The sequence below is a fragment of the Gorilla gorilla genome, chromosome 13 (genome assembly GCF_029281585.2).
Source record: "Gorilla gorilla gorilla isolate KB3781 chromosome 13, NHGRI_mGorGor1-v2.1_pri, whole genome shotgun sequence".
Taxonomy (NCBI): domain Eukaryota; kingdom Metazoa; phylum Chordata; class Mammalia; order Primates; family Hominidae; genus Gorilla; species Gorilla gorilla.
In genome coordinates this window covers 121,711,399-121,738,067 of record NC_073237.2, presented here as the reverse complement: position 1 = coordinate 121,738,067, position 26,669 = coordinate 121,711,399, and the positions used below count along the sequence as shown (strand labels likewise).

The 26,669-nt window shown below is 41.6% G+C and overlaps 1 protein-coding gene across 21 annotated transcripts in view; it reads right to left on the bottom strand.

The window, feature by feature from the left end:
- Positions 1–331: 331 nt before the first annotated feature.
- GAPVD1 (GTPase activating protein and VPS9 domains 1) overlaps positions 332–26,669 on the bottom strand; it is a 109,597-nt gene continuing 83,259 nt past the window's right edge. For 13 of the 21 annotated variants that reach the window (XM_019034020.4, XM_019034021.4, XM_055351911.2 and 10 more), the window contains 11 exons: positions 24,127–24,214; positions 23,088–23,168; positions 18,427–18,549; positions 15,833–15,962; positions 14,949–15,058; positions 14,481–14,640; positions 10,513–10,700; positions 9,486–9,699; positions 5,841–5,913; positions 4,605–4,802; positions 332–2,727 (listed from right to left, as the gene is read on the bottom strand). In XM_019034020.4, the coding sequence (XP_018889565.1) occupies positions 2,587–2,727; positions 4,605–4,802; positions 5,841–5,913; positions 9,486–9,699; positions 10,513–10,700; positions 14,481–14,640; positions 14,949–15,058; positions 15,833–15,962; positions 18,427–18,549; positions 23,088–23,168; positions 24,127–24,214 (1,506 nt within the window). In that variant the 3' untranslated portion in view covers positions 332–2,586. The remainder of the gene's footprint in view (positions 2,728–4,604; positions 4,803–5,840; positions 5,914–9,485; positions 9,700–10,512; positions 10,701–14,480; positions 14,641–14,948; positions 15,059–15,832; positions 15,963–18,426; positions 18,550–23,087; positions 23,169–24,126; positions 24,215–26,669) is intronic. The other 8 variants (XM_019034022.4, XM_019034024.4, XM_055351920.2 and 5 more) reach the window with 1 other exon arrangement.

Here is a 26,669-nt window from a genome sequence, read left to right as displayed (position 1 = left end):
AAAAAAAAAAAAAAAAAAAAAATCAAATCACTCCCCATCTCACATACCTGTCAAGAAATCAAACAGTGATGGTTAATGCCAAAGTAGTCCTTGCTCCTGACAGATTTTCAGAGGAAACCTTAGCTGCCCCTGCAACAGCTGTGCTGTGCTCCTCCGCCAGCTACGGAGTCATGAGCACCCAAACCCATTTCACAGGTGTCACAGATGCCAAATCTCTGGGGGGTCTACCCTCAGCCCTGGCTCCAACACAGCACAGCCCTATCTCCTGCCTCCAGTGTAGCCCTTCACCCCAATCCCACCACCTTCTCTTCCACAGAAAAGAGCCCCGATGCAATGTCCACATCTTCGTATTTATTTCCACAGTGTTAACATGGAATAGACTTAGCAACCATTGCAGAGAAAAAAAAAATCTCTCATTGGTTTATGAGTTAAATCCTGTAACAATGAATTTCAACCATTCGAAGTCTTCTGCTGCTTAACATTTACTGAATCAAAGGCTGAAGTAAATGGACTCTCATCTAGGTCTCAGAAATCACACAGCTGGCCTCGTGATGTATTTACGATGGGATTTAACTTCTAATACAAGGCAAGTTTGACAGTTACAGCCAATGAAGCGCACGACTCTGTACATGGATTTCTTGACCTAACATTCAAAAGGACATTTCATAGTACTAGTTTAATTCTGATCTCTCTCTAGAAGGCAGAAACCACATCCCACACTCCTATGCAATTTGTTATTTTGGTATTGTAAAGTAAACGAATAAGAAGGGGTGGAGGCATAAAGAAAATCTAGTTTCTGGCTGGGCAGGGTGGCTCACGCTTGTAATCCCGCACTTTGGGAGGCCAAGGCGGGTGGATCACGAGGTCAGGAGATTGAGGATCATCCTGGCCAACATGGTGAAACCCCGTTTCTACTAAAAATACAAAAATTAGCTGGGCTTGGTGACGCGTGCCTGTAGTCCTAGCTACTCGGGAGGCTGAGGCAGGGGAATCACTTGAACTGGGAGGTGGAGGTTGCAGTGAGCCAAGATCGGGCCATTGCACTCCAGCCTGGGCAACAGGGTGAGACTCTGTCTCAAAAAAATAAAATAAAAACAAAGAAAAAAAAATAAAATCTTTAGGCATTCCCAGACACAAAGATCTCAGAGACAGACAACAGAGAGCCTTCGTATTCATCTGCCCGAGGCTGTTTGTCACAGTTCCCTTAAAAGATGCCTGGAAATGCTCCCAACAACAAGGGACTCAACTATGGGGCTGAGTTTGTTATAAAAGCAGCTAAATGTGTTTAGGAAACACACAAAGTGAAACCAGACAGTAATGGCCCACGTACAAGACTTGTGCTTGAAGCTTTGGTGTGCCTCCATGGCCAATTTTTCAGGCACCAAAACCCATTCCTGATTAATTATTGATATACAACGCAAACCAAACTATGAAAACACAGACTTTTTTTCAGAAGAGGGAAATAAAGGCACAGAAACCTGCCAAAATAGATATTTTTTTCCATAAGAATAGTATGGTTGATTAAAATAGTTTATCACTAGTAAAACTTGTATCACTAGAGCAGACAATACAAATTAGTTTTTTAAAAAATGACATTCACTGAATTCTTGGTCTGTGCATTCAATGTGAATAATCATCAAAAATATATTACAATTAAAGGTTTGTAAGGAGCTCTGTCTGGGATTTCTGCAGTATATTATTTCGGAGGAGAAGAACCACCATAAAGTATGAGCTATCCACTGTTCCTTTTTACATCATGTATGGTAATCAGTCTATCTCCTAATGCAGGCTCACAAACTTCCACGGTGAGATGTCTAAGTGACTTAGTGACTTTCACACTCATTAAAGGCAGCCCTGTCCATCAAACTCCATACCTAGAAAGTTCAATAAACTGTATTACATTTTAATAAATATTTCTGTGTACTTTTTGTTTTTTGCTTTTAAGCTCAGCTTAAATTTTGTCAAGGAAACCATTTCACAAGACAGTATGTCACAGCCTACTATCAGCAATAGTCCTTGTTTATTAGAATCTGCAGATGTCCATATTACATCAAATATAAATATATATTATATTTACATTTCCTTCTTAGCTTTTCAATTTAGGTGAGTGTATTTATAGATAATGCCACTAATGCACCACTATTCTAATCCTCAGTGCAACTCATACCTTCTTTCCATTAGATGCTCGTTAATGTAAGACAGCATCTTAAAAGAGGGGTACTGTTCTTTTTTAAAATAAAAGGAAAGAAAGGGTATGCAAGAATGGAGGTCTAGAAATTTCCTAAGAGATTTTTGTCTTGTTTTTTAATACTTAGAAATACTTGAAAAATGTGGTCCCTTCTTGTAGTACTAGTCTCTACTTGGGGACAAGAAAATAGAATATGCAACTCAGAAAGGAAAGAGCCCAAAGACGAGAGAACCTGCTTGTTAGCTCATTAACCTGTTTAGTAAAGATCTGCTTTAAAATGCCTGATGCTGTGCAGTATCATACAAAACAATCTTCAGCCTTCAAAGCAGCTGATGCGCCTTCTCAGATATCTGTTTGTCTGATTAACAGTCTGCTGCCTTGGTGGGCCTTGGTCTTGGTCACTTTCGGTCATCGATGGTTTTAATGAATTCTACTGCTGCTGTGAACTGCATCCACCAATAGGACTCCTCTCCAGACAGACAGCTAGCATAAAAGCTACTGATATACTGCACAGTAGACAGCAAACAGGGTGGATTTGCCTAGAGAAGTGAAAAATAAAAAAGAGTCAATTACTCAGATGTCATAGCTCTGCAAAATCATTTAAGTGTTCTTCGAATGTTCTTCTATGAAAGACATACCAATCCTTTCGAAAACAACCCCAAAGTTATTTCTTGGAAATAATCTGTGAACCCTAGTTTCCATGAGTAGCAATAATATGCTGGAAAGGCAACCCAGGTTCTAATCTCAGCTAATCTATCCAGAGGTTTCTATCCTCGCAAGTCCTTAACCTCACTGGTTTCTAAGAAGGCTGAACTAATCTCTGTGGTCTTACTCAACATCCCAGGATTTCAGAATGTTAGATAACAAAATAAATGCTGTAAGCAAATTGAGTTATATCTGGTAAGTCCAGGGAGAATAAGCTGAGAAAGAAAAAACTAAAAAAGATGACATGCCCTCTGTTGCCAGAGGTAACAGAGGACATCTCCTGAATTTTTTTACCTTTTTCATGTGGTGAGAAAGGGCACAGGCTGTTAAATGGTTAAGAGGAAGAGCTAGGGCCTTTTCCTTAAAACTAGCTTAAACTGGCTCTACACAGGAACTAGATTTATCACGTGTGGAAGACAGAAGAGCGATGGCCAACAGGAGGAGCTGTGACGGCCAACCCCATGGGTTTCTCCCTCCAAGCTAAGCATTCAGGTTGTAGAAATATCACAACACTAAGAAATAGTAAGACATATGTCACACACACTTTAGACAGCAACAGCTGGGCTGAGCTGACTGCAACACACAAGTGATATGATCACTTAGTGGCTGTGTGCACCCAAACTACATGGTCACCCTCAAAATGTTCAAAATAAACCATTTAAATGATGAAACTTTAATTTTAAAGTCAACAAGAACTAGAGATGTCAGTACTTTTATACTACAATTACAAAATAAGAAGCTAAAAGAGGAAGGAGACTGGTAAGTTTGGTAGCCTATATGACAAGTACTGCAAGGAATTCCATATTAAAGAAGACGGTAAAAGTATAATATAAAGAACCTGCCCTCATCCATTCATTCAATAATTATATACCGAACCCCAACCAAGAACTTCAGGCACTGCTTTTTTTTTTTTGAGATGGAGTCTCACTCTGTTGCCCAGGCTGGAGTGCAGCAGTGTGATCTCGGCTCACTACAAGCTCTGCCGCCCAGGTTCAAGTGATTCTCCTGCCTCAACCTCCCAAGTAGCTGCGATTACAGGCGCCTGTAATTTTTGTATTTTTAGTAGAGATGGGGTTTTACCATCTTGGCCAAGCTGGTCTTGAATTCCTGACCTCGTGATCCACCCTCCTCAGCCTCCCAAAGTGCTGGGATTACAAGCGTGAGCCACCGTGCCCAACCTAGGCACTGCTTTTTAGCTGAAAATGTTCATCTAGGAATCTAGTCCTCCCATCCTTTCTTTTGAAAATCCTAAGGTAAGAACAAATCTTGGCTGGGCGCGGTGGCTCATGTCTATAATCCCAACACTTCAGGAGGCTGAGGCGGGCGAATCACTTGAGGCCAGCTGGAGACCACGAGACCAGCTTGGCCAACATGGCGAAACCCTGTCTCTAGCAAAAACGAAAAAAAATTCGCTGGGCATGGTGACGCACGCCTGTAATCCCAGCTATTTGGGTGGCTGAGGCACGAGAATTGCTTGAACCCAGGAGATGGAGGTTGCAGTGGGCTGAGATCACACTACTGCACTCCAGCCTGGGCGACAGAGTGAGATTCTGTCTCAAAAGAACAAATCTTGACATTAGACACTTTCTTTCTGAGTAACCCAGAGCTTGTGACTTGGAAAAGAGCCAAGATATCTACGGTTGTGTGAAGCCCTGTGCCACCTGCTCAGAATGCCACATAACTCCTTAACTGATAGTAGTAAGGGGCCCACCTTTATCAACACAAACACCAACACAGGAACAAAGTCATCCGCTCCAGGGACAGAGTCCTCATTGGCCAGGCTCAGGAGGTTCATAATCGTAGAGCACATTCTCAGGATACACTGCACTTTGTCCCGGGGGGTTTTATAAGCACTTATTGTCCTGATTTCTGATTGTGCAGATGGCCATGGTGCTTCTCGAAGATAAACCTAAGTGAGACCATAGACAATATACAGATTCTGAATCCAGTGGAAACCCCGCACAGTGACTACTGCAACCTCCGTGTCAGGAGGCAGAGGATAATGTGGTTGCTTTTTCCTCTCTTTGGTAAAACCATATTGCAGGCCCCTTTCCCCTTCACTAAAGATTGAAGCGTAACTTTAAAACTTTTAAATAAGTTGCTCTGAATTTTAAAATACAGCAAACCAGATATCCATTAATAGAAAAAGGGCATTCAACAGCACAGAAGCTAGAATTCACAAAATTTCAAACCATTCTCTTTCTTAAATAGCTAGAATGGAACTTCTCTACATTTAGTAGCTGATTCCAGAAGTACAAACTACTAAAAGAGGACTTTTCCTTAAAACTAGCTTAAACTGGCTCTACACAGGAACTAGATTTATCACGTGATAAAAGAGGTTAATTTAAAAATATGTACCATTGTTGCAATAATTCCAGAAATAACAGATTCAAAAAACCAAAGACAATTTAAAATTTTATGCTAATTCATGTCTCATTAGTGGGGGTTGTAACAAAAACAACCAGAAAGCTCAAATACCTGAAATTTTCATGTTTTCTTATTTTCTAAGAGATGTAGGACAGGTAAAAATGCTAATATCAATGACTAAAAGGTAATCTGAGATCACATGCAGACTCAGTGACCTCTCCTGAGACAGCATATCTCACTCTTTGGAGTGCTATCAGCCTCCCACTTCTTCAAAACATTTCTGTAGAAACCTGACTATAAAAGCACTGATGGAGAGGTACTGCCCCTGAGAGCAGGGCTGGCTTGAGAAGTGGCATCAAGGAAGGGCTCCTCACAACTGGCTTTCTACTATTTCATACCAGGGAATTTTAATCCCTGAAAGCATCTTCAGGAACTTCGCAGTTAGACTGAATTACATAGAGTGAAAATGATGTTTTATATTTTATCATATTTCAGTTCCTTGAAAACGTGGTGACATTATATGGTATAATAACACGCAGCATTTAGTTAACATTACCCATGCTATATAAACCTGTATTACCTCTGGTATCTGAAGAGCTCTGTGATTTGCAGTCACTACTTTAGACAATCTCTGGATATGTTCATGAAGAACCCTGAAAACCCCCCAAAATACACATGTAAATATTCATTTCAGAAAATACGGTACACAAACAGTCATCATTGATTTTTACAAAACACATGAAACATGTTGACTAGATATGGATTACAGCTAGATATGGATTACAGTTAGAGTTGAGCCTCTTAGATAAGTATTCTTTCCAATCTGCTCAGAAATGCTGAATGAGCCAAGGGGATGCAGGGAGGGGAGGGAGTCTTTCCTCTCCGGACCAGACAGCACTGCAAGGGAGAAAGGAGAGGAGCCCTTGGTAGGAGCTGCTTGGACACATTATTTTGTGAGGTAGAGGAAAAGAAGGAGAGGGGGGAAAAGTGAGAGGAAGTAGAAGGATCAAAAGCCAGAAACCAAAGATATTAATTACATGGAGAAGGGCCTCCACCGTTCACCCAACCTTTCACTTTGTAGATGAAGAGAAGTAGGCTTAAAAAGGGAAAAGGCTTGCCTAAGCTACAAAGGTGTCAGTAGCAGGGGCTGAACCCAGCTTCCTGGCTGCTCGTGTTCCTTCCAATTCCTCTGTTGGCTTTCCACCCTCTATAAACCCCACAGAAATGCCATGGAGGGTGGGGAAAGATAATCTCCTTCAAAGTTGCTGTTTGTAGTCTATATGGTTTGAATGTCCCCATTCCTTATCCTATGCCTAAAGGCAAAAACTAGTGCTCTGGAGAGAAAACAGGCCCCATCTGGCATATTAAGCACAGAAGACTGGGGTGGGCCAAACACTGTGAGACCATAAACAAATGAGGAAGGCAGATTGGAAGGATCCTAACCCATTTCACAGGAAAGTGAATTCTCTCAAATATCTATGCAACATCTGAAAATCTCCATGAAAAATATTTCATACAAACATAACCCACACCCCGAGGATCCTATTACACGGACCCCTGGGAGTCAGGCACAGTAAGCCACTGTAACTGTTAAGAAGCATGGTAACAACTTTAACATGGTTGAGGTCAGAAACAGGGTTATGAAGCAGTGCTCAAGAAAATACAGAAGGCTGGGCGGGGTGGCTCATGCCTGTAAACCCAGCACTTCAGGAGGCCAAGGTGGGCGGATCACTTGAGGTCAGGAGTTCGAGGCCAGCCTGAGCAACATGGTGAAAACCCATCTCTACTAAAAATACAAAAATTAGCTGGGCATGGTGCCATGTGCCTGTAATCCCAGCTACTCAGGAGGCTGAGGCAGGAGAACCACTTGAACTTGGGAGGTGGAGGTTGCAGTGAGCCGAGATTGTGCCATTGCACTCCAGCCTGGGCGACAGAGCAAGACTATCTCAAAAAAAGGAGAAAATACAGAGGAGGAAAAATAAAACTGCAAAATCTTCCCTAGTCTCTTTATCCAAAAATAATCGCTATTACTATTCCAGGTTAATTTTTTCCAAGATTAATTGTTTTGTGTGTGTGTGTGTGTGTGTGTGTGTGTGTGTTTTTTAAAGACAGAGCTTCGCTCTGTTGTCCAGGTTGGAGTGCAGTGGTGTGATCTTGGCTCTCTGCAACCTCTGCCTCCTGGGTTCAAGCAATCCTCCTGCTTCAGTCTCCCAAGTAGCTGGCATGACAGGTGTGAGCCATCATGCCTGGCTAATTTTTGTATTTTTAGTAGAGACACGGTTTCACCATGTTGGCCAGGCTGGTCTTCAACTCCTGAACCTCAGGTGATCCACCTGCCTCGGCCTCCCAAAGCGATGGGATTACAGGCATACGCCACTGCGCCCAGCCAGGATTAATATTTTTAAACAGCTTTATTGAGATATAACTCACAAGCCATATAATTCCAGGCATTTTCTGGTATTCAAATACTTAACTGTTCATTCTCTCTCTCTCTTTTTTTTTAAGACAGAATCTTACTCTGTTGCCTAGGCTAGAGTGCAGTGGCGCGATCTCAGCTCACTGCAACCTCTGCCTCTTGTGTTCAAGTGATCCTCCCTATTCAGCCTCCTGAGCAGCTGGGACTATACATGCATGCCACCACACCCAGCTAATTTTTGTATTTTTAGTAGAGATGGGCTTTCACCATGCTGGCCAGGCTGGTCTCGAACTCCTGACCTCAGGTGATCCACCTGCCTTGGCCTCCCAAAGTGCTGCGATTACAAGTGTGAGCCATGACGCCCGACCAACTGTTCATTCTTAATAAATATATAATGAGCATATATTAGAAGCCAACCACTGTGCCTGGTGCTGTTAGAATGGTTAATAAAAGCATTATTTCCTGGTCTCACAGAGGGAATAAGCCAGTGTGGAGAGAACATTCATCAAAGGATCACACAAACCAGTGATTAAGAACAGGGGAGAGGCCAGGCATGGTGGCTCATGCCCTGTTATCCCAGCTGTTATCCCAGCACTTTGGGAGGCTGAAGCAGAAGGATCACTTGTGTCTAGCAGTTTGAGACCAACCTGGGCAACACGACAAGACCTCGTCTCTACAAAAAATGAACAAGGCTGGGCGCAATGGCTCATGCCTGTCATCTCAGCACTTTGGGAGGCCAAGACGAGCGGATCATCTGAGGTCAGAAGTTCGACACCAGCCTGGCCAACATGGTGAAACCCCATTTCTACTAAAAATACAAAAAAAATTAGCGGGGCATTGTGGCACATGCCTGTAGTCTCAGCTGCTTGGGAGGCTGAGGCAGGAGAATCGCTTAAGCCCAGGAGGCAGAGGCTGCAGTGAGCTGAGATCACGCCACTGCACTCCAGCCTAGGCAACAGAGTGACACTCCGTCTAAATAAATAAATAAAAACAAAATCAGCCAGGTGTCATGGTGTGCACCTATATAGTACCAGCAATTTGGGAGGAGGCCAAGGTAGGAGGATCACTTGTCACATGAGCCTGGGAGGTTGAGGCTTCAGTGAGCTGTGATCATGCCACTGCACTCCAGCCTGGGTGACATGGCAAGACCCTGTCTCAAAAGAAAAGAAAAAGAAAAAAAGAACAGGGGAGAATTTTGCCCCCACAAGGGACATTTGGGAATGTCTGAAGACATTTGGTTGTCACAATTGGTGGGGTATTACTGGCATCTTGTGTGTAGAGGTCAGGGATGCTCCTAAAGATCCTATAATGCACAGGACAGCCTCCCACATCAACAATCTGGCCCCAAATGTTAGTAGCGCTGGGTTCAGAAACCATGACTCAAACAGATGTCAAATGGCAACTGTGGCAAGTACTAAAGAAAGGCACCGAGGCCTGAGAGAGCCCTAACAGGATGTAACCTAGTCAGGACAGGCTTCATCAGGGAAACGATACTTAAGTCAAGACCTGAAGCATAAGTAAGATTTAATCACGAGAAGGAAGGGAAGATTAGTTAAGGCAGAGTAAACAGCAGTGCTTTCCAAAGAGGCTATACCAATTTCTACTCCTTCCAGCTTGACTGCCCACATCCCTGAAAACTGGGTATTATCATTCTTTGTGATCATGTAACTCTGACAGGTGAAAAATGGTAACCAATGCATTTCCTTTTACAATCAGATACTAAGTTACACATATAGCTTGCCTAAAATATGGGCTACCTGGTAGATCCCTATGTAGTTCCACATAGGCACTCAACATAGAAGTACTCACTGGTCGCGAAGTATGTCCCCATCTTGATTAGGGTAGAAGGCAAGCTTGAAAATCCGGTTCATCACGCTTCGCTCAATGGCCAGCTGTGCATCTTGAAGCTGTTCTTCACTCGCGTTTTGCCATATGACATCCTGGGCCATTGCACCATAAAGAAACTGCAGAAAATCTTCTACCTGAGCAGTTTTATCGTCAGCTGCGGTGAGTTTCTGAAAGTCTCCAAAGCAAAATAATAATTTTTAAATAGTTTAATAAAAACTATCTAAATAATTTTAAAAAGGAAATCATAGAAATAATTTTAATCACTAGCTACGGAGACACCATGATCTTAAAGCCAAAAGTGTTTCAGTGTAGTTTATTTTAGGACAATATGTAGCCATATAATTAAATCAGGAGAAAAAGTAAGAAATATGTGAAAGTTTAAGTGCAAGGAATTTGTTATAAAAATATGTTTCTAGGCCAGGCACAGTGGCTCACGCCTGTAATCCCAGCACTTTGGGAAGCCGAGGTGGGCGGATCACGAGGTCAGGAGATTGAGACCATTCTGGCCAACATGGTGAAACCCCATCTCTACTAAAGATACGAAAATTAGCTGGGCATGGTGGCGCGTGCCTATAATCCCAGCTACTTCGGAGGCTGAGGCAGGAGAATCCCTTGAACCAGGGAGACAGAGGTTGCAGTTAGCTGAGACTGCGCCACTGTACTCCAGCCTGGCGACAGAGCAAGACTCCGTCTCAAAAGTTTCTAAAAAAAATATGTTTGGCTTTTTAAAAAAAATGAGAAAATTTGTATAGATTCAAAAATTTACCAATGTCCCCAATTTAAAAAGTAAGCTACAGATATTCAATCCAGGAGAAAAATGCAATTTATTGGTTTGACATCAAAGTTTAATTTATTAAGATTCCATAAAATAATTGGGTATTTAAGGCATGCAGATACTTGAACAAACTAGCAAAACAAAACAGTATTTCTAAATCTTCCCAACAGTATTACAGGTGAAGAGATGCTTAAACTAAAGGTATTGAGTTACCTTGAATGAATTCCCTGATCTTCTTTTCTTTGCTCTCAAGCAGTAATCTCACACAGACAGTAGTAAAGTATCGATTGGCCACTTCTTTGTCCCGCAAAACTCTTTGCAATAGCCTTTCCAGGTGAGCCTGTGTGGTCTGTAGTCCTTGTCGACAACGAGTGAGATAAGCAATATATGGGGCTCTTTTTCTAAAAGGAAAAATACTTTGCATGACATCAGATATATTCAGTGCATACTCTCTTTGAAGAATAAGCGTCCTAACTTTTCTTTAGAAAAATTACTGCACAGACTGGTTTTACAAAGTAGCATGTCTGTGCTCTCTTCAGTAGCACATATACAAAGTAGCATGTCAGGCTGCAGACATGGTAGAGACTGATCATGGTGCCAGCTGCAGAACAGACCCATTTTGCATTTTGTTTGGGAGGATCTATGGGGCTGAAGACTTAGTTACCTAATTCACTAAATGTTACTAAGCCCCTCTGCATACTTGGTGTATTTTATACTGGAGCTATAGGACCTCATACTTAATAGGAAATTGACAGCTACAGATGACCAACAATAACAACAAATACAGGTTATATGTCACTAGGTCACAAACATCCCCCACCAATTACTTGCTTATAGTCTAAATGTCACATTCACTAGAGTGCCCATTCCCTAAGCCTTGAAGCCTCCTCACTACCTAAGCATCTCAGTTACATTTTTCTCCATAATCATGAGCAGGGGACTGGCAGCAGAAAAAGCACAGCAATTCCTAAGGCTACTTACTTCTGCTTCTCTGGTCCAGGAAAGTAGGCTTTCCTATCACCACTAAAAAAAGAAATATGATATTCTAGTTTTCCTGGCCTCAAAATATATGCATACCTCTTTACCTGCTTTTGTGCAAAGCTGAAGTAAATTGCACTCTTCTATTTGGAACTGCTCATTTGTAACTACATTTCCAGAGTAAATATCCAAATATGTTGCTTAGAAATTGATATGATTTGGCTGTATTCCCCACCCAAATCTCATCTTGAATTTCCATGTGTTGTGGGAGGGAATTGAATCATGGAGGCATGTCTTTCCTGTGCTGTTCTCGTGATAGTAAGTCTCAAGAGATCTGATTGTTTTAAAAAACGGAATTTCCCCGCACAAGCTCTCTTCTCTTGTCTGCTGCCAAGTGAAATGTGCCTTTCACCTTCTGCCATAATTTTGAGGCCTCCCCAGCCACGTGGAACTGTTAAGTCCAATTAAACCTCTTTCTTTTGTTAAATTGCCCAGTCTCAGGTATGTCTTTATCAGCAGCATAATAACAGACAAATACAGTAAATTGGTACTGACAGTGGGGTACTGCTAAAAAGACACCCGAAAATGTGAAAGCAGCTTTGGAACTGGGTAACAGGCAGAGGATGGAACAGTTTGGAGGGCTCAGAAGAAGACAGGAAAATGTGGGAAAGTTTGGAACTTCCTAGAGATTTGTTGAATGGCTTTGACGAAAACGCTGACAGTGATATGAACGATAAGGTCCAGGCTGAGGTGGAGATGAGGAACTTGTTGGGAACTGGTGCAAAGGTGACTCTTGTTATGTTTTAGCAAAGACACTGGTGGCATTTTGCCCTTGCCCTAGAGATTTGTGGAACTTTGAACTTGAGAAAGATGATTTAGAGTATCTGGCAGAAGAAATTTCTAAGCAGCAAAGCATTCAAGAGGTGACTTGGGTGCTATTAAAGGTATTCAGTTTTTTTTTTTTCTTGAGACAGAGTTTCACTCTTGTTGCCCAGCCTGGAGTGCAGTGGCGTGATCTCAGCTCACTGTAACCTCCGCTTCCAGGTTCAAGCGATTCTCCTGTCTCAGCCTCCCAAGTAGCTAGGATTACAGGAACCCACCACCACACCTAGCTAATTTTTTGTATTTTTAGTAGAGACAGGGTTTCACCATGTTGGCCAGGCTGGTCTTGAACTCCTGACCTCGGGTGATCCACCTGCCTTGGCTTCCCAAAGTGCTAGGATTACAGGCATGAGCTACCGTGCCTGGCCAGCACACAGTTTTATAAGGGAAACACAGCATAAACGTTCAGAAACTTTGCAGCCTGACAATGCGATAGAAAACAAAATCCCATTTTCTGAGAAGAAATTCAAGCTGGCTATAGAAGTTTGCGTAAGTAATGAGGAGCTGAATATTAATTCCCAAGACAATGGGGAAAATGTCTCCAGGGCATGTCAGAGGTCTCCATGGCAGACCCTCTCATCACAGGCCCAGAGGCCTAGGAGGAAAAATGGTTTCATGGGCCAGGCCCGGGGTCCCCATGCTGAGTGCAGCCTAGGGACTTGGTGCCCTGCCCTCCAGCCGCTCCAGCCATGGCTGAAAGGGGCCAACACAGAGCTCAGGCTGTGGCTTCAGAGAGTACAAGCCCCAAGCCTTGGCAGCTTCCATGTGGTGTTGAGCCTGTGGGTGCACAGAAGTCAAGAATGGGGTTTGGGAACCTCCACCTAGATTTCAAAAGATGCATAGAAACGCCTGGATGCCCAGGCAGAAGTTTGCCGCAGGGGCAGGGTCCTCATGGGGAACCTCTGCAAGGGCAGTGCGGAAAGGAAATGTGGGATTGGAGCCCCCACAAAGAGTCCCTACTGGGGCACTGCCTAGTAGAGCTGTGAGAAGAAGGCCACTGTCTTCCAGAATTCAGAATGGCAGATCCACTGACAGCTTGCACCGTACACCTAGAAAAGCCAGCAACTCCACACCAGCCCATGAAAGCAGCCGGAAAAGTGGCTATACCCTGCAAAGCCACAGGAGCAGAGCTGCCTAAGACCACGGGAACCCTGGCTGGGTGTGGTGGCTGACACCTGTAATCCCGGCACTTTGGGAGGCTGAGTTAGGTGGATCACTTGAGGTCAGGAGTTCAAGACCAGCCTGGCTAATATGGTGACACCCCATCTCTACTAAAAAATACAAAATTAGCCAGGCGTGGTGGCGCATGCCTGTAATCCCAGCTACTTGGGAGGCTGAGGCAGGGGAATTGCTTGAACCCAGGAGGCAGAGGTTGCAGTGAGCCAAGATCGCACCATTGCACTCCAGCCTGGGCAACAAGAGCGAAATTCCATCTCAGGGGAAAAAAAAAAAAGAAAGACCATGGGAACCCACCTCTTGCATCAGCGTGACCTGGATGTGAGACATGGAGTCAAAGGAGTTCATTTTGAAGCTTTAAGATTTGACTGCCCTGCTGGATTTCAGACTTGGATGGGGCCTGTAGCCCCTTTGTTTCTGCCAATTTTTCTCATTTGGAACGGCTGTATTTACCCAATGCCTGCACCTCCATTGTATCTAGGAAGTAACTAACTTGATTTTGATTTTACAGGTTCATACGCAGAAAGGACTTGCCTTGTCTCAGACGAGACTTTTGACTGTGGACTTTTGAGTTAATGCTAAAATGAGTTAAGACTTTGCGAAACTGTTGGGAAGGCATGATTGGTTTTGAAATGTGAGGACATGAGTTGGGAGAAGCAAGGGGCAGAAAGATATGGTTTGGCTGTGTCCCCACCCAAATCTCATCTTGAATTCCCATGTGTTGTGGGAGGGACCCAGTGGGAGGTAATTGAATCAATGGGGACAGGTCTTTCCTGTGCTGTTCTCGTGATAGTGAATAAGTCTCACAAGATCTGATGGTTTTAAAAAAGGGGGGTTTCCCTGCACAAGCTCTCTTCTCTTGTCTGCTGCCATGTGAGATGTGCCTTTCACCTTCCACCATGATTGTGAGGCCTCCCAGCCACATGGAACTGTAAGTCCAATAAACCTCTTCTTTGGTAAATTGGCTAGTCTCGGGTATGTCTTTATCAGCAGCGTGAGAACAGACTAACACAGAAATCTACATCCAGGAAAATATAGCCAAGCACTTTGTAGGAAGCCTAGATTCATTTCTGAAATAAGGATAAAAAAGAAAACACTTGCAGCTAACAACTAGGTTTAAAAGCTGAACAGGTGGGGTATATTACCTGTAGTCCTCAGCAATCGAAGCCAGCAGTTTCCTACAAGTCCTATTATCAAAACGGCACACACAACGCATTGTTTCTTGAAGTTGAGCCATTAGATTCTTATCTTGTAAATTAATTGCTTCAGCTATTTGAACTTTTAAGAAGCATACAATTTCATTGTCTAAATAAAAGATACAAGAATTCTGTTATTCTTGAGAATTTCCATGTGCTTAATTAAGCTAATTCAGCATTTGGGATGTCAATTCTGCTTTGTCATGTATCATTAGAACTAAGCTGTATTGCCACTCCCAATTAGAAATTACTTTAATAAACCATCAGTAATCAAAGTGCCCTTAAGTGATACTAATATAAACATATTAAGTTGAACCATATGGAATTGCTGTACAGCTTCAACAGCTGAATACTGGCAACTTCATATGGTGCAACCCATAAACATAGGAAAAATTAAACGATCCTGCAGCAATTTACCTTCTGGGTCTGTGTGGTCCGGTAAACCATTCCTTGTTGAATGGGTCAGCACTGGGAAGGCAACAGAGTCCGCAGAGCAAAGAGCAAGCCTCAGTTTCTTTTTTGCATCTCTGAAAAATGAGTAGAAAATACATTAATTTCTTTATACAGATATGGTCACATTTTACAAATATTTACTACATAAATTAATGTTACCTTAGGACTCAAATGTTTCAAACATTTTAAAGAAGATGATCTTAACTGACACTCCACTTAAAAGAACAGGCTTTCTAATTACCCAAGGAGCCAGGTGTGCTTGGGGCAAGGACCATTCTTTAAAGCACCAGAATCAAACAACAAATCCTTTCTGACCTTTTTTCATACACTGAGTTCTATGACGGGTGCTATAAGAATCGGAAAAGCATATTATGGCAGAGTGGGAGGGACCACGGAAGTCAGAAGCCCCCAACACCCAGATTTGGAATGCCTTCTGGCACATCTCTTTATAAACGCTGATGATACCACAAAATAAGCTCACTACCTGACAAGAAACCCTTTCTTCTTTTTTTTTTTTTCCTTTTTCTTTTTTATAGAGATGGGATTTTGCTATGTTGCCCAAGCTGGTCTCCAACTCCTGGGCTCCAGCGATCCACCTGTCTCGGCCTCCTAAAGTGCTGGGATTACAGGCGTGAGACACCACGCCCAGCAAGTTTTTTAAATCCTTGAATTAACACCTTTGATACATAACATCTACAACTGAAACAAAGTCTTCTTAGTAAACAGCATTTCATTTTTCTCTCCCTGCTTTATACATTTATTGACTCAACACATCACTTGACTTGACGTGACTGCAATGGTGCTGAAAAGTCCAAACCCTAAAGTCCCGAATCCTATAAAAGAAATACCTGTAAGAGAAAGCTGAATCCTGCGGGTGGGCTGCTTGGCTTGCAGAGTCTGGGAGATCATCAGCCGAGATGTTCTGCAGTGCTTCGTCACGGGGAGAATCATGTGCACTTTCACCATCACCCATAACCTCTAAACAAAACCCACCCCCAAGAAATGGATAACCAGGTTCATTTGGAATATTATGGCACTAGTAGGTATTCAGAGCAACTCAAGAATAAATTACCATTGACTAACAATAAGAGTTCTCTGGAAAAAAAAAGAAAAAATAAACTTCAAATACTTAACTGAATTATCAATAGCAACAATTATGTATCAAGAGACTAGTTGCTGAGAAGAGAGTGGTTTTACTTCTTATCCCAATACTAATGCAAAACAATGAACTAATGCAAAATAATGAAAGTCCACATTAACTTAATAAAGTTAACATCTTAGAATCACTGAACCAGAGAACTAAAAGAGGCTTCAAAAATCATTTTATACTCTCATTTTATAGACATGGACTCCTGCCCAGTCAGAAAATGGCTTGCTCTAAATTCCTTGGTTGGCCAATGGCCAAGGTTGAGTATGGGTTAAGGTCTCCTGATTCTCTCTACTGGAGGTCTTCCTGCTACAACCAAGAGTGAGTCAAGGGACCAAATCACACATGCAACAAAGTCAGATCTGTGGTTTCCAAAGTTGGTTTTATGTCTTAATCAAGAATATATAATACACGGCTGGGTGCGGTGCCTCACACCTGTAATCCCAGCACTTTGGGAGGCTTTGGTGGGTGGATCACATGAAGTCAGGAGTTCAAGACCAGCCTGACAAACATGGTGAAACCCTGTCTCTATGAAAAATACAAAAATCAGCCACATGTGGTGGCACACACCTGTGATCCCAGCTACTCAGGAGGTCGAGGCAGGAGAGTTGCTTAAACTCAGGAGGTGGAGGTTGCAGTGAGCCAAGATTGCGCCACTGTACTCCAACCTGGGCAACAAAGTAAGACTCCATCTCGAAAAAAACCACACACACAAAAGAACATATAATACAATACATACATGTATACAATCAAAACGAATAAAAAGTTTGGCCAGGCATGAGGCAGGAAGATCGCTTGAGCTCAGGATTTCAAGACCAGCCTGGGCAACATAGCGAGACCTCACCTCTACAAAAAAATATATATATATAATAAATATATTGTGTTCATATATGAAAATATCCTTATTCTTCGGAAAGAATTTCAAATGCTTCTGGAAAAAATATAGGGAGAGACCAGCCTGGGCAACACGGCGAAGCCCCATCTCTACAAAAATATACAAAAGTTAGCTGGGCACAGTGGAATGTGCCTGTGGTCCCAGCTACTCAGGAAGCTGAGATGGGAGGATCACCTTAGCCTGGGAAGGTTGAGGCTGCAGCAGTAAACCATGATTGTGCCACTGCACTCCAGCCTGGGTGACATAGTGAGACTGTCTCACAAAAAAACAAAAACGAAAACAAAAAAAAACATATATATACACACACACACACACACACACACTCTATATATGTGGTGGAATGTGGCAAAATGTCAAGAATTGATAAGTCTAGATAGAGCGTAGATGAACCTTCATTGTATTATTCTTTCAATTCTTCTGCTATTTGGAAACTATTCAAAATAAAAAAATACAGGAAGTTCTCCTTTCTGCCCACTCTCCCTCTGAGGCTTCCTAGGAGTCTTCCTCAGAACCAACTCATGTGACCAGTTTGTTGGGAGATTCTTCCAGGAGATACTCTACGTGCATATAAGCATAAACACATATTTATGCAGTATACTATTTATGTTTTTTTTTTTTTTGAGACAGGGTCTTGCTCTTTTGCCCAGACTGGAGTGCAGTAAGCGTCATCTCAGCTCACTGCAACCTCTGCCTCCTGGGATCAAGCGATTCTTATGCCTCAGCCATCTGAGGATTACAGGCATCTGCCACCACATGCAGCTAATTTTTTGCATTTTTGGTAGAGATGGGGTTTTGCCACATTGGCCAGGCTGGTCTCAAACTCCTGGCCTCAACTGATCTGCCCACCTCGGCCCCCCAAAGTGCTGGGATTACAGGTGTGAGCCACCGTGCTCAGCCCCTATTTATACTTTTATACACTTTTTTTCTTCATTTATCTTGGGGACTATATCTCATTTTTCTGAAAGCTATTCAGTATTCTATTATGAGGAAAACAGAATCCTTTAAAATAAGTACCAGGTGACAATGGATAACTTGTCCCTATTGGGACAAGTTGCTCCCACAGCTATATTGAGAGTGCATAACTGGATAAAATTACAAAGCTGTAGACATTGAAAAAGAACCTCCTCCCATTAAAATATGCCCCAACTCCCTGTGGGCCAGTCACCCCAGATGCAAAGGAGGACAACTCTAAGGCATCTGAACATTCAGGGGTACCCAGGGCTAGTGGGAGAATCCAGAGAAGGACATCAATTTAAACATTTGTTTAGGCGGTCTGTAATTTTTGAGGTAGTAAACTGACTCCCTTAGCTATTCTTTCTTTTAAAGGCCATTTAAATTCAGATTACCTTTATCACTATGATATAAAAGTTTACTACTCAAATCTCTGTCATGATTATCACCTGTACTTTCATAGTTTGCCATTGCTCCATCACTGGGGCTGGTCCGTTTAATGGCATTCCTGTATTTGTCCAGAATATCCTCAGCCACCTGAGCTTGTGCACTGAGTCTAGGGCTGGGATCATCTGCAAGGGAAAGGAGAGTGAGAGAATTAGCCCCTTTGGTTTGTACCAACTCTGATGTTAGTATGACACCAGTAGCATAATCCCAAAGGCGGATTAGGAGGTAAGACTTAAAAAGAGCACATATCTCAATGTTAAGAGGCACCATGCAGCTGCCTACTCATCCCATTTCTACGTCTGAGAGCCTTGCCAAAGCAGGAAATTGGGAAGAGTAGCTCCACCTTCTCATCATCACCAGAATGACAGTGTCAAAGTTCAGGGCAGACTGAATGGATGACGGATTTCTAAAGTGTTTGCACTCAAATCACTGTTATCAGCAATTCATGCTAACAGAACTTCCAACAGTGCATTTTTACATGCAGACTTCATTTATTCAGACATCTCTATGCTGAAGGAGGAAAAAAAAACTATTCAAATTTAGACTTAAACCCCTTTAAATAATAACAAATGTCCTTTTCCATTCTTCCCTTATGAATCTCTCTCCACGCAATTGAAAACTAACAATATTCATATTCTATCTCACTAGATTTCACCATGACAGTTCTGCTGCTGGAATAGAGCACTTTTGTGCATGCAATGATGTCAGAGGCACTCCTAGAGAATCTAGACATTCTTGGGGAGTGCTGGAATTGTACCTGGGATGCATAGAGAAAAAACTTATCACAATCACAAATGCAGCACTGTTTACTGACAGGACCATTACTCTGTCAAAATCAGCACATCAAAAATATTATCCTGGAATCTAAAATAGTAGTCGACTGGGTTGTTAAAGCAAGGGATTGCTATAGATCTACAGGACAAAGTTCCATAGTGAAACACAAACTCCTGGGTTAGACCTAGGCCAGGCAGGTGACCATAAATGTTCACATTCTGGTAGAATCCCATTTTCTAAAAATTATAAAAACACATCAAAATCACTAGATTATATATATATAATATATATACACACACACACACACACACACTTACATGTGTATATATACATATACGTATTTTGTGTGCGTGTGTTCATGTGTGTGTTTCCAGCAGCTAATAGCAGCTAACATTTATTGAGCACTTACCACATGCCAGGAACTGTGCTAAGTACCTTACAGAGATTATCTCAATTACTGATCAAACAACCTTACAGAGAAATGTTGTTATCATCCTCATTTTACAGAAGACGAAATCAAGACATAGACAGCTTAAGTAGCATGCTCATAGGCTCTTCTTTTGTTTTCATGAAACAAACACACAGTTTTCATGTCTCCGTGAAATTGTAGTAAACTGCAGTTGACCCTTGAACAACATGGGTTTGAACTGCACAGGTCCATTTATACACAGTTTTTTGCAATCAAATGCAGATTGAAGATACTGTATTAGGCTGGGCACGGTAGCTCACGCCTGTAATCCTAGCACTTTGGAGGCCGATGCGGGCAGATCACCCACGGTCAGGAGTTCGAGACCAGCCTGGCCAACATGGCGAAACCCCAACTCTACTAAAAATACAAAAATTAGCTGGACATGGTGGCGCATGCCTATAATCCCAGCTACTCGGGAGGCTGAGGCAGAAGAATCGCTTGAATCCAGGAGAGAGATTGCAGTGAGCTGAGATCGCGCCACTGCACTCCATCCTGGGCAGCAGGGCAAGACACTGTCTCAAAAGAAAAAAAAAAAAAGAGAGAGAGAGAAAAGAAAAAGAAAATACTACATTTCACAGAGAGCTGTGAAACAAGCATATAGGGAAGGCCAACTTTTCACATACAGTTTCCACAGGGCCAACTGCAGGACTCCAGTATGCACGGATTAGAGTATGAGGTGGGGGGCAAGAGTCCTGGAACCAATTCCCTGAGTATGCTGAAGGACAACTGTATATAGACAGGATTCCCAAAGTAATTTAGTATTTTTGCTATAACAGTATTTGAATTCATAAGAGATTCTTAATAAAATCTGATCTGTCTCCAAATGTAAACTGATGAAGCATTTATCATTACAGAATCTTGTTTTGAAGGGGAAGTACGTTTTGGCTACTGCCTTTTTTTTTTTTTTTTAATAGAAACAAGGTCTTGCTCTGTCACCCAGGCTGGAGTGCAGTGGCACATAGCTTAATGTAACCTCAAACTCTTGGCCTCCAGCAATCCTCTCACTTTGGCCTCCCAAAAAGAGCTGGGATAACAGGCATGCCCCACCTCACTCAGTTGGTTATTACTTTTCAGTGCTGTTGAGAGGTCTGAAAAAGGGACAATACAATACATTATGGCCAAACACAGTGAGAGCCACAATGTTGCTTATAATCTTTATTTCTATTAACACTGTTCTTAAAAATTTTACCCCCAGAGAATAATTAAACAAAAAATGCAATTTATATAAATCTGTAATATTTTCATAATAAAAAATTGGGAACAATTTAAATAGCCATTAGTAAGAGAACGTTTACACTTCAGTAAAACCATGACAGATTATTTTATAGCTAATAAAAATGATATAAAACCCAACTATGTCTAGAAATTGGGGGAGGTTTTATAAAATAACTTGGTAAAAGAAGAATACAAAGTCACATGCATAATCTAATTCAGTCAAGAAAAAGCCACGTACAAATATGGAAAAAGATTAGGAGATAACAGGAAAAGAACAGTAGTTAGGGTCACAGAATTATGAACAGACTGCTAGGAAATTTCCTCCTATAACATTTTTAAATTGGTTTAATGAAAACTTTCAGTGAGTCATTAATAAGGAGTGGGTAGAAATTTCTGGACCAGTAAGGAAGCTAACCTGCTTGAATCACAGCCAAAGAAAATAAATTATTTTATGAAAAAGACTTACTCTACTCTACTTAGCTTCTAGTTCCAGTATCAAGAACCAAGAAAAATATATTGCCTAAAGAGGATAAGTAAAATATAACTCCTTCAAACAAACAAACCATAATAATAATTTATAACTTCTTCAAAATTGTTGATTCAACATTTTAAAAACATGAGATGTCATTAAGAGTAATTCACTTTGTAAACGCTGGTGTTCTTCTAACATTAGGAACATGTCGTAAGGATACAGAAATACTTTGCCAAAAGGACAATGTCTTTCCAGCTCTTCCCAATCAGACTGGAAGGTCCTGAAGAGTCATGTGTGATTTGACTTAATACCCACAACACTTAGCACAGTGCCTGGCATGAGTCACATGGTCAACAAGTATTTACTGATTGAATAGGACAGGCTTAGCTGCTCTCAGCAGGGAACTGTGGCCTGTAAGCACATCTCCTGCTGTTCAAAACCCTTTATTCTGGGGAAATCACCATTTCAAATAAAGCAAGGACTTATACGCTAGGATATGGAAATACATATAAATATATGGAACCAACCATTAGAATAATAGGCATTAAAATGGGATTCTACCTGTAATGCTGAACTCTTTGATGAGGATGTTCTTATCCTATTATCTATCCCATTTTTAAATAAAATTGTTTAATGAAAAAAAATTTTCACTTTAACTTAGTAGGAAAACAATTCAAAATCAAAAAAAAGAGGTGAGAAATGAACTTTCCTCTAGACCAGGGGTGTTCAATCTTTTAGCTTCCCTGGGCCACACTGGAAGAAGAAGAATTGTCTTGGGCCACACATAAAATACACTAACACTAATGATAGCTGATGAGCTTAAAAAAAAAAAAAAAAAGGGTTCCTGCATAAATCTCATACTGTTTTAAGTTTATGAATTTGTGTTGGGCTGCATTCGAAGCTGTCCTGCTGTCTTGGGCTGCCTGTGGTCGGCGGTCCGTGGGTTGAACAAACTTGCTCAAGATGCTCTACAATAGCCACTGGAAACAATACACAGCTATCAAACCCAAGACTGGGTCATTAACACTACTCTCAAACTGTCCTTTTAGGGTGCTCATTCATAATGTGCCAAAAAGCAGCTGCAGAAATACAAACGCTTAATCAGGTAAAAACCCAACCCCCAGCTGTATTTTCCTTGGGTCAGATGGCAATGTTAAAATGGTTCAAGCTGTAAAAAATTAGTAAAGTTTTTAAAACTTTCATTATAATGGTTGGCATTTATGATACTGTTTGAACAAACACTTTATCACAAAAAAGGAAACGATTAGGTAAAACAGATTTTCACTGTGATCCTGAATAATCAAGAACAAACTGTAGATGAAAATAAATGTAGAATTCTACGATCAATGTTAGAGAAAACTATTCAATCAATGATCCAAAGATACAGCATGCACAGCACCAAAACTGTCACCACACTTTCCTAAAAGGCACTGTGTGTCATCATCCCACTAGATGTTGAGTTGTAGGGTATGCCTAGAGGCTCAGGATCAGGGGCCTCATCATAAACGGAGTTATGATAATGAGGATGATGATGGTGGTGGCAGTCTGCAGGAAGAGCACACAGGTTTACTGTGGCCACCAACTGGAAACCACAGAGCTATGAAGAACATACTCCCCACTGTACACACAGACACACTCTTCTAGAAAGGCAACGCTTATGGCACCCAAGAAAAAGTGTTATGAAATATGTGCTCTGGGAATGAAGGAGCCAGGAAGTCCATGGGTCTACAAACCTGTGAGTGTTGAGAATCTGTCAGGCCCCAGATCATCTTTGTCTTTTTCTTGTTTTTCTTTCTTTCTAAATGGTATAGGAGCTGGAAATTAAATAAAGTCAGTAGTGTGACATATAACATACTGCACTACTTGGAAGTTAACTGGTGTGCCAACATTTCTAAGTGAAAGGAGGCTGAAAAGTTTAAAAGCTAAGAAATTCCAAGTGTTGACTGATAATTGTCCTTAAAATAGTAATGAAGGTTTTTAAAGGAGCTTTCAGAACCTGCTTTGGAGTCATCTGTCATAGGAAGAATAATTCAACAGGAATCCATTGGGACTAAAATCAAAACCACTGACTGACTCTTAACCTCTGCTCAAAAACACATTCAAAACTCCTAGCTTCATTCTCTCCTCCTCATCAAGCGCTTGAGTATGGCGTGAAAGCAGCTCTCCCCAGAGTTCCTGAGTGCCACCGTGCTGAGAAGAGGCCTTTGGAAGAAGTTTCTAGCTTTACTCCTGGATGATCTCTTCTTTCAGGAAGAGATGCTTTTGCCAACTCAAATGATGCCAGGCTGTTCACCAAAAAAGTAAACAATTTTATACAGCTACCTTCCAAAATAAACACTCACTGATATTTACAGTATAAACATTCTCAATGAACATAGACATAAAAAGCTTCAACTTATTCCAGGAATGTAAAGGATGAGTTTTCAATGTTTAATTACCAGTAACGTCCCATTTTCCTGCAATAATTAATAGCAATATATATGTCAGAAGTCCTCTATATGTTTAACTTCAATGGTATATGATATTTAAACAATAGTGACAGGCATGACTTCCATTTATGAAACCACTATCACTTCCTGCAAAGAACAAGAACATTTCTAAAGCTCTGCCTTAGCATTCATCTGAGTGGAACCACTTTCTACATCCCCAAAGTAGCTAGAAACTTAAGCCCAGCAAGTCTTACAGAGGAGTTGAGACGTTGGCTCTCTGAAAGAGATTCTGGGGCTTTGCTTCTTATTGCTAATACAGCGTTCTAATATTTTATAAAATTACCTTTAGGCATGGCTGAAACAAAACGTTTTCTCCACCAAGGTCTGTTCCTGTCTGATTTCTCATCATCGCTATCTTTGCGTTCTTCAGTCTGTAGAAAAAGTTGGAGGCTTTATTTGGAGTTGGATAGCAGGATAAATTACTAAGAAAAGGATTTCTTTTTGTTTGTTTTTGTTTTGTTTTGAGATAGGATCTCATTATGTTGCCCAGGCTGGAGTGCAGTAGCACAATCACAGCTCACTGCAGCCTCGACTTCCCTGGCTCAAGCGATCCTCCCCATATCAGCCTCCCATGTAGCTAGGACCACAGGTGTACACACCACCATGCCCAGCTAATTTTTTATTTTTATTTTGTAGAGACAGGGTCTTACTATGTTGCTCAGGCTAAAAAGGATTTAAGTAAGTTTGTGAAATAAGAAAGTCAGTCTTGTTTGCCTTAAGGCACAACTCTTATTGCCACGTAGGTGACTTTGGGAGCACGGTAGTTTACCTTTTCAGCACCACTGTCATCTGCTTGAGGGTAGGCACTATCTCATTACTGTTAATAAACTGAAGCCTTAATACAGAGCCTGGTATAGACTAGGCACTCAATAAATACTTATGAAAAAAGTAAATGCAGTACAAATAAACTCCAGAAGGGCAGTAGAGATGGTAGCAGTAGTATTAATAATAATAAAACCAAGTGTGTACTATGTGCCAAATGCTGAGCATAGTAAGGATATGTATCATCTCATTTAATCTTTACAGTAACCTCAGAGATAGGTCCTATATTCGGCCTTTTTTATCGATAAAAAATATGAGACTAAAGAAAGTTTACCTCCCCCTCTTCCTCAAAGTTACACAGCCTATATGTGGCACAGTTGAGGACTCAAACCTAGACCTAAGCAACTTTAAAGTTCATGTTTTGATCACCAATTATATTAAGTTATCATTAACACATGCCAAAGGAGCTGGGTGCAGTGGCTCACGCCTGTAATCCCAGCACTTTGGAAGGCCAAGGTGGGTGGATCACCTGAAGTCAGGAGCTCAAGAACAGCCTGGCCATCATGGTGAAACCTCGTCTCTACTAAAAATACAAAAATTAGCCGGGCGTGGTGGTGCTCGCCTATAATCCCAGCAACTTGGGAGGCTGAGGCAGGAGAATCACTTGAACCTGGGAGGCGGAGGTTGCGGTGACCCGAGATCGCACCACTGCACTCCAGCCTGGGCGACAGAGTGAGACTCCATCTCAAAAACAAACAAACAAACAAAAAACAGGCCAAAGGACAGGGACTGTAATTCCTTTAATAGCCTATCATGTGACCATGGACAAATCACTTAACTTCCATTTTCATCTACATACCTGGGATAAAGAATTATCAGAACCCTAGCAGAGAGATGAGGGCATCTGTGCCAGGGAAGAGTTAATTTAACAGTGGGGATGAGAAATTGAATACATACAGGAGAACTGATGGAATAAATATGCACATGAAGAATAGTGAAAGTAGATTTCTCACTGTTGGAGAAATGAGTTACAAATTTGGAAAGGAAGAAAGACGAAACAAACTCTTGTGTTTGGACTAGAATTGAATGTGTCAGTGTAAGTTCATGGTCTTATTTATGGAGAAAGGTAGATAAATGAAATACACAGGTAAATGTGTGTGTAACACACACACTCCCTAGCTCTATTCACTGAGTAGTCCTGGGAGCAGCAACACTCCTACAGCAAATAAACACTGTATCCAGATCTCAATTTCCAAAAAAGCATTTTTCATTAAAAGAAATAAGGGTACTTGGAGAAAGAGCTAACTAGGACAAAGTACAGTATCTGCCTATAACATCTTTTGCCAGAAAGTAAAGATATGCTCAAAGAATAGTAGCAGTGCATCAAAAGAACTCAGGAGCCAGCCTGAAGGGGCTCTCACTGGCCCAATTAGGGACAACTGGGCTTCAAAATAAGTAATAGTGACAAACCCTAACCAAGACAGAAAACTGGGCCAGGCACTGTGGGTGGCTCATGCCTGTAATCCCAACACTTGGGAGGCTGGGTGGGAGGACTGTTTGAGCCCAAGAGTTCAAGATAAGCACCTGGGCAACACAGTGCGTCCCCATCTCTACAAAAACAAACAAACGAAAAAATTAGCCAGGCATGTGGTGCATGCCTATACTCCCAACTACTTGGGAGGCCGAAGCGGAACGATTGCCTGAGCCTGGGAGGTTAAGGCTGCAATGAGCAGTGTTGGCACCACTGCACTCCAGCATGGGTGATAAAACAAGACCCTATGTAAAACAAACAAACAAACCACAACAACAACAAAAAAATATATATACACACACACACACACACACAAATTTTTTTAAAAGACAGAAAACCATGAGACCACAGATATAATAAGTAGGTAAGTTAAAAATTTGATGGAGAACAGGATAGTTACATATTTTTAAAGTACCCTCTCCCCCTAAATACTAATTATAAAGGGAAAAGAGTAACTTTACAGTGGCAAAGCCTGGAAGACAACATTTCCTCAAATTATCCAAATGAACACTGTAGAAATGGGACAAATTAAA